At 36.3% G+C, this 16,689-nt stretch overlaps 1 protein-coding gene and 1 non-coding gene across 5 annotated transcripts; both read right to left on the bottom strand.

The window, feature by feature from the left end:
- Positions 1-1,934: 1,934 nt before the first annotated feature.
- LOC125774335 (RNA-binding protein squid-like) lies at positions 1,935-15,536 on the bottom strand. 4 transcript variants are annotated; one of them, XM_049444605.1, is made up of 7 exons: positions 15,122-15,535; positions 10,209-10,249; positions 9,269-9,543; positions 8,787-9,051; positions 8,175-8,330; positions 2,622-2,699; positions 1,935-2,338 (listed from the first exon to the last, which is right to left on the bottom strand). In XM_049444605.1, exons 1-7 carry the CDS (start codon positions 15,286-15,288, stop codon positions 2,259-2,261), a joined length of 1,062 nt encoding a protein of 353 aa, XP_049300562.1. In that variant the 5' UTR covers positions 15,289-15,535; the 3' UTR covers positions 1,935-2,258. The 4 variants fall into 4 exon arrangements, with proteins under 4 accessions (XP_049300562.1, XP_049300555.1, XP_049300559.1 ...); XM_049444598.1 differs by having other exon boundaries at positions 8,256-8,330; positions 15,122-15,533; XM_049444602.1 differs by lacking the exon at positions 10,209-10,249 and having other exon boundaries at positions 8,256-8,330; positions 15,122-15,536.
- LOC125774606 (small nucleolar RNA snR61/Z1/Z11) lies at positions 8,617-8,697 on the bottom strand. The gene has a single exon (XR_007421087.1). It is a non-coding gene; the product is annotated as a small nucleolar RNA snR61/Z1/Z11 (small nucleolar RNA).
- Positions 15,537-16,689: the final 1,153 nt, after the last annotated feature.

A 16,689-nucleotide genomic window follows, 5' to 3' on the forward strand; every position in this document is an offset into this window, starting at 1 on the left:
AAGATTGCATTAGAAGAAAGGTGAAACTTCGTTCTTTTTATTGATACTTTACCGAATATTTTGCATATTGTTCATACTTTTTCTGGTCTCCTCTTTATTTTTAGAGTAATTTCATAAATACAATGAACTTATATACATCTGTATGTACTGCCGTAATATAACTTAATCCCGATAAATCGAACTTGAAGTTTGTCTGTGAAAGAAGCATAAAGGCCTAATGCAATATAATAGGGAACCTGTGAATCATTCTGTTTTTTTTTTTTAATCTAACCCTCTCCATAAGGAGTTGTTACTCTAGGAATCTCATACAGCAAAAGGAGTCCATCACATTGCAAAATTACTCACCCGCCATCAGGACTGTATAATTCAAGCAGGTATAAAATCAAATTCATCGTCATCGTCTAAATGTATAATTGACCTTTAATCGCTACAAATATGCAGATGTAGAAAAAAAAACACGTCAAAGGGAAATTTTATCACGCATCACATAAAGCCATTGGCTCCATGCTCCATCTTCCTATTCCTTCCAACTTCTGTGTTACATCAACTGCAGGAATAAGAAACAAATTCTTATTTGTATTAGCACATAACTTTCTAATTGAATTTCCTGAATTAAGATCTCAATATCTTACTCCAACCTGTTTAGGTGTGAAATTACTCCTGGAACAATTATTTCCGTATCAAAGTGGAGTAAGCAAAGAACGTTCTTTACGTTCTACAATACTGAGCATGTGCTATTCTTATTACCGTGGGATAATTTTACCTGCAACTGTACAAGAAGTATTGTATTAGTTGTTACAATCAATTCTTAGACAACGTTGCTCTCCAAGTGACAGAATCGTACCAAGACGTTAACCAACATTGATGTCGATGTACCGGAATTCGTTTTCCGATTAATTGAACGGCAATGGATAAGGGTTTACACGAATGTAACAACATCGCACACCACACGACAAAGTGATCGTGCAGCTGTAAAAGCTAATCGCCGCATAAGAGGCAACTCCTTTTCAAGATTATTCACTAGCGCCGGGAGTGTGCTCAGGATATTAATTTGAACCCGCTTTTATTTTTGCCACTCGTGAACGTTACTCTTCCCGTTACAGGTTTGTCTACGCACGTTGACAACCCTACCTGAAAAGGTGACTGGTAAGTACAAGTTATGTAAATGTCTCTAACCTTTTTAAATGATGAGCACGAGAACAAATTGTTGCGAAAAGGTGTAAAACCGTAATACGCTCTATATATTTATGTCGAGAAATGTGCCGTAGTATCATTTCCCCCCTTTCCATGTGTCCATTGTATTCGATTACTTCCGTACACCGGATCTGTAGATCTATTCATAGCCCAAATCCTATTCGTACCATCGGTACAGTTCGACACGCGATCCAGAATACAACGCCAGATTAATATGCGTGTGTGTTACTGTCTTCCAGGGCTTAGTCAATTCCTTATTGTAAATCGAAAAAAAATACGCGTTACCCTAGTAATAAACGTAATAAGTGTTATTTCCAACTTTCGTAATGCATTGTTTGACGTTCTTTTTGACTATAAAGAAACGGGAGTGTTGTCTAGCTTTTGGGAAAGGGTTTTTTTTACTTTATCTTTTAATTAACATGAAACTGTGAACCTAGTCTTAAGTATTTATTTAGGACCTCTTTCTTTGTTGGTCCGATGAGTTTTTTACTTCTTCTACAAATAAAAAAAACGTGTAAAATTAAACAAATTATCAATCACTATGTAAAATCGAGCGGTAGAAGTAAATACACGAGTAACATGTATTTTTATATGAATGTGTGTGTATATATGTGTGTGCTGCTGTATATGCTCTGGATGCTGTTTTTCATTTTTTGTCTCGTTGGCTCTGCCCTATCTATAATTCCTACTCATGGAAAATTGAATTCAATGTACATATCCTCACCAACCTAAAGTGATGATTCTCGCGCGAACCTTATAAATATGTTTTTTTTTTCTTCCTCATCCTTTAATGCATCAATGCGCGCTGGTCTATATATCTCACTGCAGCAGACAAACATATAAGAGTCGTGTCGTATAACTAAACGTAATGGATTTAAATGGGGAGTGTGTAAGGGAGAATTGGACGAAATACGCGTTAATAATTACAGTGTGTAGTAGGTTGCATGTGTGTTACGAGTTTGCTCCTCTCTTTCTTGCTTTGTACGTTTTTTTTAACACGATGCACGATCTGCAATCTCTCTCTCTCTCTCTCTCTTTCATTGTAGGTATGCAGTAGAGGGTGCCTAGTAGGGTGTATGACGTTGTTGGCGACCGCCACCACCATTGCCTCGCTGCTTTCCACCACCATAGGTACCGGCGCCACCTTGCAAAGATAAAGACAAGTAAAAGGGATTTGATTACATCACTGGACATACATAGAATTTCCACACGAACCAGAATGAAAGATTTTTGATATATAGACACAACACATGACTAAGCTAAGATAGAACATCTGACTGAAATGTCGGGGTAACGCCTGACCTGATTCTTACAATAAAGAAACATCTAACTCAAGGTACTAACTGATTCTTGCTTAAGCTAAACAAATAAATAGGCAGTAACAGGTAAACGAATGATTCAACAATCATTAAGGACTAAGAATCTACCTTTGCCCCCTCCTCTAGGACCTCCCGGACGACCTCCATTTATGTAACCACCATCGTATCCTCCATAACCATAGTCATCTAGAAAATGGAAATATATTAAGAGTCAAAATGCTAGTAGAAATAGGAGTGTATGCTTGTGTGTACAGGCATAGAGTATATGCTGTTGTAGCCCGTTGTACAGAGCACATCTTCTTCACTGATTCGCATGATATGCCCTAATTGCCACACTTAATGATTGAATATCAGGAACACTGCCAGACGGGGGAAACCCCCAAACAAATGTTTCGGTTTTCTTTACGATTCATTATCCTTATTAAGATTACACTACGACCAACACTATATATCGTAAGAAGCGCATGAAGCTCTTCTACACAATTTTAACGTGGAACTTGCTGCAGGACAGAGTTCGTCCAGATGTATTTGCAAGAAGTGCAATAGGCGGGCAATAAACAGTAGACTTTAGTGTAGATGGCGATGGCAAAGAGACTACACCACGTTGATAGACGATTTCCGACCGACGGCGCGGCTCGAGATCTTATTTTTTTTTTTTCGGATGTGGATGGAAATCACGATACACAGACCGGAGGAGAGGCACGCAAGTGAAAGGATGATAAGATGGAAGGGAGAAGGTAAAAAAAGAGCGATCGGAGAGCATACAAAAATAGCGTCATAAGTTTTCCTCTTTTCAATACCACCCATATATATATATATGTATAAATATGTATATGAAACCGAAGCATAAATTAAACTAAGTGAAACAAAAACTTCTTTTCGCATGTGTGTGCAACATATGTTGTAGAGCATAAGCACAAGGATCAAGTGCCGAAACCTTACTAAAATCTACTACGAGACGCAAACAAGAGAAATATAGCTAACACACACACACACACGACTTATTAGAAAAGGAAAATCACGCAGGCAAGCAACAAACTACCAAGAAACAAACGGTGCGTCTGATACTTGTGAGATAAACTACCTGTGGAGTGGTACAAAAATTAAAATCGAAAAAATTTACTCTTAAACGTTAGACACTCTTTGGGTCCCTGTATGTGTGTACTTTAATCATATCCTACGTTATCAGAAATCTTATGCCTCGTTACAAACTATAGCAAGAATCATTCTAAAGCAAGAAAATTTCTATTTTGCTCGAATAGCACAACGTCCTTCGTGGGACGAACAAACAAAATAAAACTTTCCAAATATAGTTAACTTATGCATGATTTGAAATTATCATTTCAATCTCCGCGCGTTCCTGTCGTACCTTTCTCTCTCTCTCCTTCTCATTATCACCCTTTCCCTTTTCTCTCTCTTTCTTTTGCCAGAAACAAATGAACGAAAGGGCGAACAAATAAAAATCGGGATCATAAAGAGGGGGGTTGTTGTTGTAACGTTTTTAGTCATAATTTCCATAACTTATTTTATTTAGTATTAATTCGTTTTCCATTCATTTGTGTTCTTATTCTGTATATACAGTAATGCGGGTACACGCGCGTAACTTGACTTTTGGTTTTAAATAGTATTTAATGTGCAATGAAATATAGGAGGGTGGCGCAAAGAACAGAATAAAAGCTCTATAAGGAGGGCATAATAAGTTGCTTCTATGATGAAAAAAATAATTAAATTTTTGTTTTTTAAACCCTCAATTGTAAGAAAAAGGGCAAAAAAAAAGGAAAAAACAATCGTTTACAGCAATTTGCACGCACTCATTTGTTGGGCATATTGTTAACATCCTTGAATTATATATTGCAGTGCACATCAACACACTTGCTCCTTTGTTTTCTACCGTTTGCAAAATTTATATATTTTTACTGAAAAAATATTATTAATGGAAGCTACTCAGAGTGCTGGTAGGTTCACGTTTTCCATAACACAAATAACTCACAAATAATTCACTTAATATTTCGAATGTTTCTCCCCTGTATTACACGTGGGCAAACAATCAAATTCGCACAATATTTGGAATGTCCCTCTTGTAAAATTTTTACATAACTTGGAGCAAATTTCATTCTTCATGTGAAAGCTGAATCTCGTCACTAAAAACCTTCAAACATTAGGCTGTATAACATCAACTCTAAAACACGGTACTTATTAAAAGGTAATAGAGAAAACGAGCAAAAAAAATTACAAGAGAGCGCACGATCTAAAAACCCATCTCAAAAGCCCCCAAAAAAGGCACATTATTAATTGTCAATATAAAAATTTCAGATTTTACAAAACTCTTGTTAAACAATACAAGATAGAATGAAGAAAAAAACATTATAATGATGAGTTCGAACATTACGCACCGATTCGATATTCTCCCAAATTGATATTGTTTTTTCATACCATTAATTAAAAAAAAGAAAGAAATTCGTCCAAAATGTGTGTATGTGTACTCTGACGGTAAACGGAAAGATGTAATCCATAACTAACAGTTATTCTTGATCACTTGCCTTTTCGCAAAGGGCATTCTCTAATGTTGAACAAAAGCACATCTGTTCGAACATGTTTTATCCACTAAATGAATACTTTGCTTTCTCCACATACCCCTCCCTTTAATTAGCAACCTTCCATCATGTCCACATGTCACCTAGTTGGATAAGAGGATGGCGTTTTTTTTTGGTGAGAGATAGAACTGAGGAGAGATTGTTAAAAGCTCAGAAGCCCGAAGAAAAACTTAACAAAGTTTGCTTAACAAATCGATGGCCTACGATGGACGCATCTATACGATGTGATCGCACGTACCAAACCGAAAAGGCCCTTAAGACACAGAGTGCTATAAAGACTTTAGTCTACATCAATTCTTGACACCCTGGACACATACTCTGGTGTGCACTCCCATAAGTAACCCAGGTTAACGATTCCAGACCGGCTCAAGCACATTCGTACATATGCTCGGCGGCATTAACTTTGTTGCTTTCCTAACAATACATCCGTTGGGGGTTTGTTCCCTCTTTCGCGTGGGGGTAAAGTTCAATGCTTTAGGGCGTAACACTCATATCTCATCACCTCCCCCACACCCACCCCCCTTCACGGAAGATAGGCACCAGGACGCAAAAAGGCTAAATACATAGTAAGGCAAGAATAACTTTATGGTAACACACATTCAACGCCCCCCTTCTTCTTTTTTTTCTTTTCCAGGTGGAAATATGCGCAATGCGATCCTAAGCTCTGAAATAATCTATTATCACAATGATTATCAGTCGCATCCATTTTCTAAAATTATTTTTTAGATCTAATAAACCGGTCAGGTGGACGCACCACTTTCGCTCGCATATAAACATAGATCTTGCGCGCGCGCACGATTTGGCTTCTGTCAGGCTGTCGCTGAGAGAAAAGTTGTGTAAGTTTGCAGCATTTACTAATGCACCCAAAAAAAAAGGAAAAAATCAAAAACATATCTCATTTGTATTGCACTCTAACAACGGTTGATAATAATAGAAAAATAAAATACTATTTAAAAACCAAAATTTGTTTCCGTTACGCCTTTTTTGACATTCGTCACAGAGATGATTGTGCAGGCTCTCTCTTCTTCTCTACTGGGTTTTTTTACTTGAAGGGAAGTTTTTTTGTTGTTTAATATTTGAAGATATTTTTGCTTCTTTTTTCGTGTTCTCTTTTGTAATAAAAGGTAATGCAAAACGAAATTATATCCCTTCATGTTTGCTAAGAGTTTGGTGCAAAATTAAACATTGAACGTGTGTGTGTGTAGTTTCTTACGAAAGGTGTGTGTGCTAAGCGAAAATATAAAAGTGAAACCAAACACATAAGCAGCCACTTACTCAATATCCTTCTAACTCAATTGTTCGCCGTCATAGTATAGCCTAAGGATATTCAACTGCATTTTCTGTTCATCGCAACAAAGAGTTTACTATTCCTTTTTGTAGTAGCACATATATGTTCCACTGCCTGTTCGGGCCCTACCACTCCACCTGCTAAATCTTCTACCATAATCTTCAACCTCATGTGGTGCTCTGCCACCACACCTTCTATCTATCTCTTCCTTTAGATCTCTCATAACATTCACATTTTGTTTTGCAACTAGTGTATAAATAATACCACTTAGTTTCATACATATTGCCAACAAACACACTACATATTCCGATATTAAGTGCGCGGAAATAAAATCTAAAACATTTTACTCTGTATGGATTCGGTTTGTTTGTTTTTTTTTGCAAAGACACTACACAACAAAGCACTCCGTAAGTATATAATAGTGGTATTGAAAGAGGAGAACTGTAATAAACGCTAAATACAACGAAAAAAAACCGCCCGGAAACGGTCATCAAAGTACCTGCAATTGTGTACTGCGCTTCAGCAGTGGGCTTCTAAAACTGCGAGCGTTTTATAGCACGTCTTACTCATCTAATTTGACTTAGATTGTGCCGCGTAGCCATTAGGATGCCTGTTCTCCAACCGGGTAGTATCGCCGGGGTTAGAGCTGTTCACTCTCGATTATCGTACGTTATTAAAAGGTGATGTTTGCCGCAAAGGCGTAACTTTGTGAAGAAAAAATAAAGCATCCGTATCGACGCGATTCATCATTCTCAGGGAAAACGCTAGGAGCCCGGTTGATTTTCTAATCAAATATGCAACTTTTGCTGAATAGACATTCATACGATATTGTTCCAATTAAACTTCCAAATGATCCAAAATTGATAAGAGAAAAAAAGGCTTGTCGGCTAATTTGTATATGCGCGCTTGATAAAGAATTCGTCACCTGTATTTTTTTAATGACATTTTGGCTGTTGAATATGCTTGAGTTGGAGATTAATTTAGTCACGTCTCGGTAAATTAGCAAATTTTGAACAACACATTATTTTCAGCACATATATAAAAAATCTACGTTATAAAATTTATTTTTGTAAAAAAAAACGAATTAAAACGTTTGTACAGCACAATTTAGGTTCACGAACCTATGTACAATTCATGTGTGTATTAAAAATAACACACACACTCACATTCACACTCCCCGAACGTTGCAAAAAATGCATTTAAAAACTCTGGCTGATAAAAACACAGTCTCACAAATATCCGAATCGAATGAAACGGACCTTAGAGACGATGAAAACTTGCGCGCGCGCACGGTACGCTTTTCTTGGGTTTGGAGGCGGCAAAACTAAGATATTGCATTGAATCACTCTTTCCCGTACGTGATTGGGAAGGGGGAGGAGTTTGTCAAATAGATAAAATGTGTAATCCATGCACACGATTACTCGTTTCACAGGCAAATTCAAAAAGTAAAAAAAAAGGTAAAAATTTTACAAAATGGACATATATACTACTACCCAAATACATGCTACTCCTTTGCGCTCTTGTCAGAAATGGTTTTGGTTTATGAAAGCAATAACTAATGTCTATAGTACCTTTTCTTTAAGTCCATTTTAAGAAAAAAAAAAGTAATATATAATGTGTGTAAATTTGCAAGTATGATTTGAAGAAAAAAAAAGGAAAAGGGACAGGAGAAAATCGAGGTTATATAGCATCATTTCCATCCCGTGTGCCCATTAAATTTTGGCTCATCTACACACTAGTGATGTTTGTTCGGCAAGCGATTGTTGAATTTACCACGACCGTAATAGCCGCCGGACAAATCGTAACCACCGTTATTGTAGCCTCCATACCATCTGGTTAAGTAATCGTAACCATAATCACCATAACCACCGCCGTATCCTTGTCCGTAGCCGTAGCCGCCGTATCCTTGGCCGCCCCATCCTTGTCCATATCCGCCTATAGTTGTTGATGGTAAAAGTGAGAAAAAAAGGGGGGCAATGTTATAAGAATGAATCTTTACAGTAAATTACACACACTAAGAGTGAAACACACACTAAGATATTTATATAGATATAGCTACATATGGTTCTTTTCCAGTTGTTGAATACTAAAGTTAAACTTTTTAAAAAGCAGTTGAAGGAAAAAAAATCAATATTTACGAGAGTTTCATATTTTTATAATCTTACGCTACGGTAATGTCGTATGTACATACATGTAAGTTGCCCTTTTGCGCGTTTGAACTATTTCAGATGTTTGTTTTGGTATTTATGGGGATATAATCAGGAGAACCTCATAAGCAGAACTGAATGTTTCATCATGTTCAAACATAAGCGCAACGATATTTTACACTTCCTTTTTTTCTCTCTCTCTCTCTCTTTCTCTCTCTGTGGAATATCTCATTCGCTTACTCACCTTTTGGTCCACCGGGACCACCACGACCGCCGCGCATACCGCGCGGTGGCGGACCACGCATACCACCCCGACCACCCATCGGACCCATCGGGCCCATGTTGTCCGGCTTGGGGGTCGCCTTCTTCACGTCCACCTCCTTGCCGGAGATGGTTTGCTTCGGTGTTTTCAGCAGCTCGTTCACCACCTGCTCGGAATCGAACGTAATGAAGCAGAATCCTTTCCGCTGATTCTTCTGCTTATCGAACGGCATCTCGATCTCCACGATCTACAAGTAGGCATAAAACAAATTCAGCCATGAATAAGCGATACGTAGGGGAAGGAAGAGTTAAAGTACTAAAATGCATAACTATTGAACCATCAGTTTAATAATATTGTTTCGAATCACAGTCTTTCATAAGCAGAACTGGTAAATATTCATTCATCATGTTCATATTTCCCCACCTACAATTGCAGATAGTTCGTGGCGGTTCGAGTGTACTTACATTTCCAAACTGTCCGAAGAATGTTTTGATCTCCTCATCGCTGATTTCCGAGGTCAAACCACCGACGAAGATTTTGCCGTACCGTGCCTTAGCCTTCTTCGGGTCCACCTTCTTGTTGTTGATCACATGATCACCGGCCGATACGACCTTATCGATCGAGTCGGCAGATTTGTACACGATGAATGCGAAACCACGCGAGCGGCCAGTGTTCGGATCTGTCTTCACATTGATGCTCTCGATATCACCGTACTGACTGAAGTGTTCCTTTAGCTCCTCTGCACAGTTTTAACGCAGGTGTTGAAGCACACAGATGAAGACGTTGTTTAGAAGCGAAGGCGGGTGGAGACGAAAGAAAAGAAAATGACAATTGTAATAAAAACAAATAATTCCTACTCCTCCGTTCCGACGTTTGAGAGAGTGTAAGTGTATACGATTTTTTTTTTTTTTTGCAAAATCTGTTTTACAGTATCAATAAATCAAAAAACAGGGGTATATATGCACGAAGGATGGAAGGAATGATACACGGAAGGAGGAACGCATATTTTTCCTCTTGTGAATGATACAAAAACTACTTAAAACAAACGGGAGAAAACAACGTATTTGTGATTGCAGGAAGGGATAAGGGATGTTTGGATGGTTACAAATGGCGGGGAAAAAGCTAAAATAAAACAGGAACGCAGGAACGGGACAAGGAGGCTAAAGGATCAGGTATATAGAGATGGAAGAGAAGGACCCATTCCAGATTAAAAACAATAATGATTTAATGAAAATAATACGGAAATAATTGGATCGAACATAATGGGAATTTGATATACACGATATATCGTTTTAATAAAAGAGACTTTTTGAATGTACTATAATATATATTAATTAAGAGGAATATATACTTTGTATTAGTTAAGAAAATATTGAATTTAAAAAAGAAAAAAATGTATATTACTGTCTGATGTTTCCCAACTTAGTCCACCAACGAATAATTTTCTGGAAAAGTGGATGAAAATTTACGAATTAGAATATTTAAATGTTGGATAATTTAATAGTTAAAAATAGAAAGCTTGCTTAAAGTTAGTAAAAAAATTTGCAGCATAAGAAATGAGCAGAACTTGATATTTTAACGCTAAATAGGTAAGGAACAACTTTTATTGTGACAATATATATATATTATATATAAAAACGTTAGAAATATTCTTTCTGACTGGTAAATAGAAGTTTATTTAAGTTTTCCCATGAGTTTCACAATAGATTAAGTTAAGAAAAAAGTGCACTGTTTTTTTTACAACTGCCCTAAGTATGGCCGTATCAGCTGGTATAAAGTTTGTGCGTGTGCTAAAAAATTTATCACTAAAAGTGAAATGGAAATTATGCGAGGAGCTCTCAATGCTTCTTTAACTCTTAAACAACAATAACATTGACCACTATATGATTGTTTAATGTTTCCACCAATGATATTATTTGTTTTTGTAATTTTCATTTATTGCCTAACCATATTCATTATGTGACTTGAAACAATAAATGCACACAACTGTTAAAGGTTTCCAATTGTATTCTTTAACTTGGCAATTTTCAAAATGGCGTTTAACAAATATTGAATGCCGTTAATTCAACTAATTATTCAGCTAAAAATGCTTATGGCCGAAAATACGATTTAAGGCTGCATATCATCAGTAATAAAGATAGAATCTGCAGTGTAAATATTGTCTTCTAGCACACGCACCACCATTTATACAAACAATCTTACTGCCAAATTATGTAGCTTTAAAAAAAACAGTGCAATTAGAGGAGCTTTCTTAATATTAAAAAAGAAATTCGACAACAGACAGATGAGAAAAAGAAATATGTACGAGCAAAGTTTACTTTTCTGGTTCAATATATTCATTTATTTTTAACTTTACTTATTCATTTGTATGTGTATATATATAAAACTTTTCCGCAACTTTATCTATAAACGCAACAAAATTGCAACAAACGCGCACAGGATGAAAGATATCTTTATCTTAGTTGCTGCTGGTACTCTGGGGGTTATCCAATCTCATTTGTTCGCAAATTCTAACACGATGAGGGGGGACTGCCAAAATCGAAACAAAATTTTCTGTTTTTTTTTCTTTTAGTTTTTGCTTTTAACAAAGCTCTAACCCAGCTATGATGAGAGCGCGGGAGGCACGTAAGGTGGGTGTGTAGCATATATTTTGCAAGAACGTTGATTAATTTGTTTTCTTTTCTGGAATTGTTTTTTTTTTGTTATTAATTCTTATTAAGAAATTTAATTCTACATCGTGGACGGAAGTAGAGATACAAATAATGAACAATTTTTTTTTTGATAATATGTAAATTAAAACATGGCAAAAATGATAAAATCGGAAAGGCGTGCAATGTTTTCGTGAATGCACATGCGCACACACACAGTGTCTGTTATCTGATTTTGTGGTGAGGATTGTTTGCTTTCTGTAGATGTATATGGGCAGAGAGTGTTGGTGATGGAACCGATTATTCTCGGGAGTAAATTTTAAAAATGGATTTATGAAGGAAAATATTGTCCCTTCTTGATATCTTGCGCGGCATTATTAAGTCCCAGATACGTTACTTTAGATTAATTGAATTTTACTTCAAATATTTTTTATTACTTCCGAAAATTACTTCCGAAAACTTTGGGGGGGGGGGGGGGGGGGAACAGATCAAAAATCTGCGAAATCTATTAGAAAATAATCCAACCGAGAAGCTCTTTGTCTACCTTTAATGTATACTTTCTGCCATGAGATTAACAATTTATTTTATTATTCGATTTATTCGAAATTTTAGCTTGTAATGAATCCGGTCATACATCCTTCCATTTTGGAGCTACAGGTATTCCCCGATATACGCTATCAATGCTGACCGGAGACAATCGCGTACCCCGAATATTACCGTATATCGAATTCTTGGTTTAATGATAGATTTCTTTGTATATCCCCATCTCTATGCGGATATTCTGACTTACATTACTGAACATTTCTTCATCTTCGTCCATTGGTTCTATTTCCGATAATGTTCTTTCCATATAGCTGTTAAATTGTTGATACTGCTAGATAGAAACTCGTTACGACAGGCTTTGAATTTTTTTTTGAATTTGCTTCTTTGTTAACGAAGTTAAATGTCAGTTTCTAAAAAATCGTGTATAGCGAAATCGCGTATATCGAGTATGGCGCGTACATCGGGGAATACCAGTATACTTAAAACTTTTTCATTCAAATGTATTTGTGTGTTCGTATGTGTAAGTGTGTGCGCACGCGTGCATCAATAAAGGGCAACAGGGATAAAAGGGACGAAAAGGACGAAAAGGAATGAAAGGGACAGAAGGAAATAAGGATATGTAAAGAAAGTTGTTTTTTATGTGTTATTATGATGGAAAATAATACACGAATATTCCGAGGTGTTGCATTCAAAATTTTAGATTTTGTTTTTTTGTGGATTTGTTTTCATTTACCCTTTTGAAGTGAGGAAGGAATATATGACTAAAGGGATATATTACTCTAAAAAGGTGCCATTATTATCATAGAATTAAAATTTTGATAAATATGTATTCTTATGTTTTTTTTAGTTTTTTGTTTTCGTAACGTTGAAACTCGGTTTGTTTTTTCAAGGTTTATGGTTATTTTTGTTGTCTTATGTCATTTATGTTAGCATAAATACCATCTTCTCACGTGCACATCCTGGTGCAGAATCCCCAACATTCTTCATCTCTCTCTCCGATGTCCTCAGAGTTCAGGCTTTTTGCATTTTCTCAACACCTGTCGGAGAGGAACAATATTAGTCGTTCGCTCTAAACAGGAAAAGGCATCAATTTTGGTCATTATTTTGTGGTGTTTTGCAATTTTTTTTTGTTTTTTTTTCAAATATGTGTTTACATATTAAATATGTTGTACTTCGTTACAAGTGTTATGATGAACGGTATGACAACAAGCAACACGTGAAGATGCGATGTCTGCATAAAAGGAAACTTTTAATTTATGTTTTTATACACAACTTTTTTCTTTTTTCATACAGGACGATGCAAAATTTCCGGCAAATCTTCGAGGCATTCGTTTTTTTTGCTGTTTATAATTACGTACAACATAACAAACGACGATTTTTTCCACATTTAAGTGTAATAATGAAGTACTTTTTCCGTTTTTAATTATTCGCCTCTTTTCTGTAATCTTACTGCGTAAATGCAAAGCAAACACCTTTTTACGATTTTGAACACTGTAAACAAATTTTTCAGCTGGAACCCGGAACCATCACTAATTGCTCTCGCACGGAAACACAATTTACATTAAGACTAAAAAACAAAAACGAAAGATACAGATCGAAAAGGGGTAGCATCAAACGTTGTCTCTATTAACGTGACGGGATCATTTACTATAAAACGGAATATGCGAAGAAATAAGCTCGACAAATAATTGAACATACAAATCCATTCTCACCCAAAGTTACAACGCTACTTTAGAGATAAACTTTTGCTCAATACATAAAATGGCAATTGTTTATAATTGGCTAACATATATTACTTAACCAACGCATTAAAGGCAAGCATTCGAATGAGTTTACACGAAAGTCATTGACGAACCTTTAACAACATCGTATTTGTGCATTCTGTACTCCAATTTCGATGAAAAACAAGCGGAATATGTATATGAAATAATCTATCCAGAACAACCAAAAGCGTATTGGATACACATGATAAATTTCCGAGCTAAATACGCCATGAACGTGGGTTGTTAATTTCGTATGAGCACAACGTGACGTTTAACCGGAAACAGTGGGAAGCTAGCAGGAAGCTTCTCTTCGCTCATCTTAATCTCTCGTCTCTGTTATATTAGCATACATGGCTTTACTAGCTTTGTGTGTTTCTGCTGATTTCTTCTGTACTTTTTGTGTTTTTTTTCGCCACAACTAGAAGTAACAGAAGTATAGAATAAATTTTATCGATTAACATACACGTACACAAACCATCATCATAGTTAGCGCGTTTTGTATTTGTGTAAAATATCTGGCTTGCCTCATGCACAAATTCCAGGGAAGGATGAGTTGGAAGCCATCAAATTAGTAATTAAATAACAACAAGAGACATTTTTACAAGATGAAACGTGCCACCCGGCGGCTTTAAAGTCAATATTTCGCAGGAGAGATCATTTGTCTGTACCTTTACTCTTAAATGACATTCATATCAACGTAAATATTCCACAGATTATTGTAAACGAGATGGTTACATTTTAGCGCGATGCACATTCGAACGTAGTCATGGTTCAATCAATGATAAACTCTCAACAAATTACGAGACGAAATGGAATACATCAACAATCTCTTCCGAAATGATTGAAATTCAAAAATAGAATACACAAACTAGGGAGTAAAAATGCCTACCCGCCATTTTGAAAGAGTACAAAGGTTATGATGCTACCCCTATGAAAGGAACTGGAAACAAAAAAAAACAAGATTGCTGATTTGAAATTGTATTTTCATAACCGAACAAGTCTTATTACGAACTAAACCGGAACACTGGTTAAGAGACGCGCGAGACTAATTCACGGATTAAAGGAATGCAAAAATAGACATTTTTCTGTAAAAAATAATTATCACAAACCAGCATTCGTCTGCGAAAAACACCTTTTATAATGTGTGTACTTTAGGTATTAAATTAGATTTAAGAACAAAGAGATTACAATGAAATTCGCTAGTTTTAGTAGAGAAAGTGAGGTTAAGGTTTTCTCAGCACGCGGTAGAATATAGAGGAACCACCACGCGTGTCATGCGTTTTTCTTTCTTCGCATAGAGAGGAATCTATTTGCCCCGTAAACCAATCTAGAAATGTAATCGATCCGCACAAATTTTACATACCTGTCATCATCGCGCACGGTGTGGTTTTCTGTGTTACCATTAGCGTTTGTCGCTTCGGCATTACCATTGCCAGTCGCTTGTTCTGCGAGTTGAGGCTGATTGTTACTGTTTTCTTGATTTTCTTGTCCCGTTCCATTCACAACTTCCGTTTCCTGAGTGTCTGCCATTTTCGGTTTGGTTTGTTTTATCGACTATCGCGTGCTATGGAAAATTGCCTACGACACTGTCTCGGGAATGTTCACACGACTTTTGCACTTGTTTTGGGGGAAAAGATAAAGCACAACTCGGGTATTGCTATTCGGCTTCCCAACTAGTTTCCCTGAACCTGATTCTTTACTTCACAGAGCACAAGCGTGTATAACGCACCTTCACCACGGGCGGTTCGGAAGAGAAAGAACGATTCTGAGAAGATTCATAGCCTCCGTGACCAAGCCGCATCCGAACACACGCACACATGCATATTCACATTTTCCAAGGGGGTGCGTTGCCAACCGAGCGATGTGAAACTTCCGCTAGGGCAAGAAAATATCAATGTTGGGTTTTCCAGCAAACAAGAAAACAACTTCCGATAACGCTTAAGGAGCGTCTACGCGAACCGAAACGGATGACTAGATTCAGCTGAATTGAGAAAAAAATTATAGCGAGAGATAAATATTGCCGAATATCAGTATGGTTTAAGTTTTGTTAACTTTCCATATATTTTATTATGACTTTGACTTGTCTTATTGTTTGTGACAGAACCTACTATGATTGGGGTTTTTTAGAATTAAATAAATCTATTTTTATGTAAACTTTAATTACAATGCTATCAGATATGTGAAGCTGAACAACTGAAAGTATTTATGAAACCCAAATAATCCAAAAACCATTGTTAAAATGTTTTACATAACGTAGCAAAAATTGTGGATATTTTTAACCGTAGTGTCTACGACCAAAAAAATACACGTTGTTCTACGACCGCCTACCCGGGTAGGCCATACGATTTAAATGGGAGTTTTCGTTTTTTCGAATTCTGAAGCGTATATCTTTTGATCTGCTCGTCGTATTTGCATGAAACTTTCAAGAAAGATGGGTTTTTTAGTTTTCCAACTAATATCATTTAGCTGAGAATTTTAAAAATTCTGGATTTGTGTATTTTACATTTTTTACAAAATTTTCTCCGTATATCTACGACCGCCTACCCGGGTAGACCATACGATTTGTATGGGATTTTTCAGTTTTTGGATTCTAAATCATGTATAAAGCATATATATTTGGTTTTTCGGGGTTAATTGTAGCCAATTAATCGTCTTTAATCATATTTAATTTTTGTGTATTATTTTCGCAACTCTGCGTTATTAAAAACAAAATAAATCCTTTTTTTATAATTAAAAGCTTTCCACGTAGCTATTATAAACCTCAAATGTTATCATATTACTAACACTAAGTGCTAATATTTCAAATTATTTACATTTGGAGAAATATGTGTTAAATTCAGAACGCGAAGAACAAGCAGGGTTTTTGACATAAATAGCAATTTCCTTTATGTTTGGTTCTTCCTGAGGTATCTCGGCTGAAGGTTGTCCCAG

The sequence above is a fragment of the Anopheles funestus genome, chromosome X (genome assembly GCF_943734845.2).
Source record: "Anopheles funestus chromosome X, idAnoFuneDA-416_04, whole genome shotgun sequence".
Lineage (NCBI taxonomy): Eukaryota > Metazoa > Arthropoda > Insecta > Diptera > Culicidae > Anopheles > Anopheles funestus.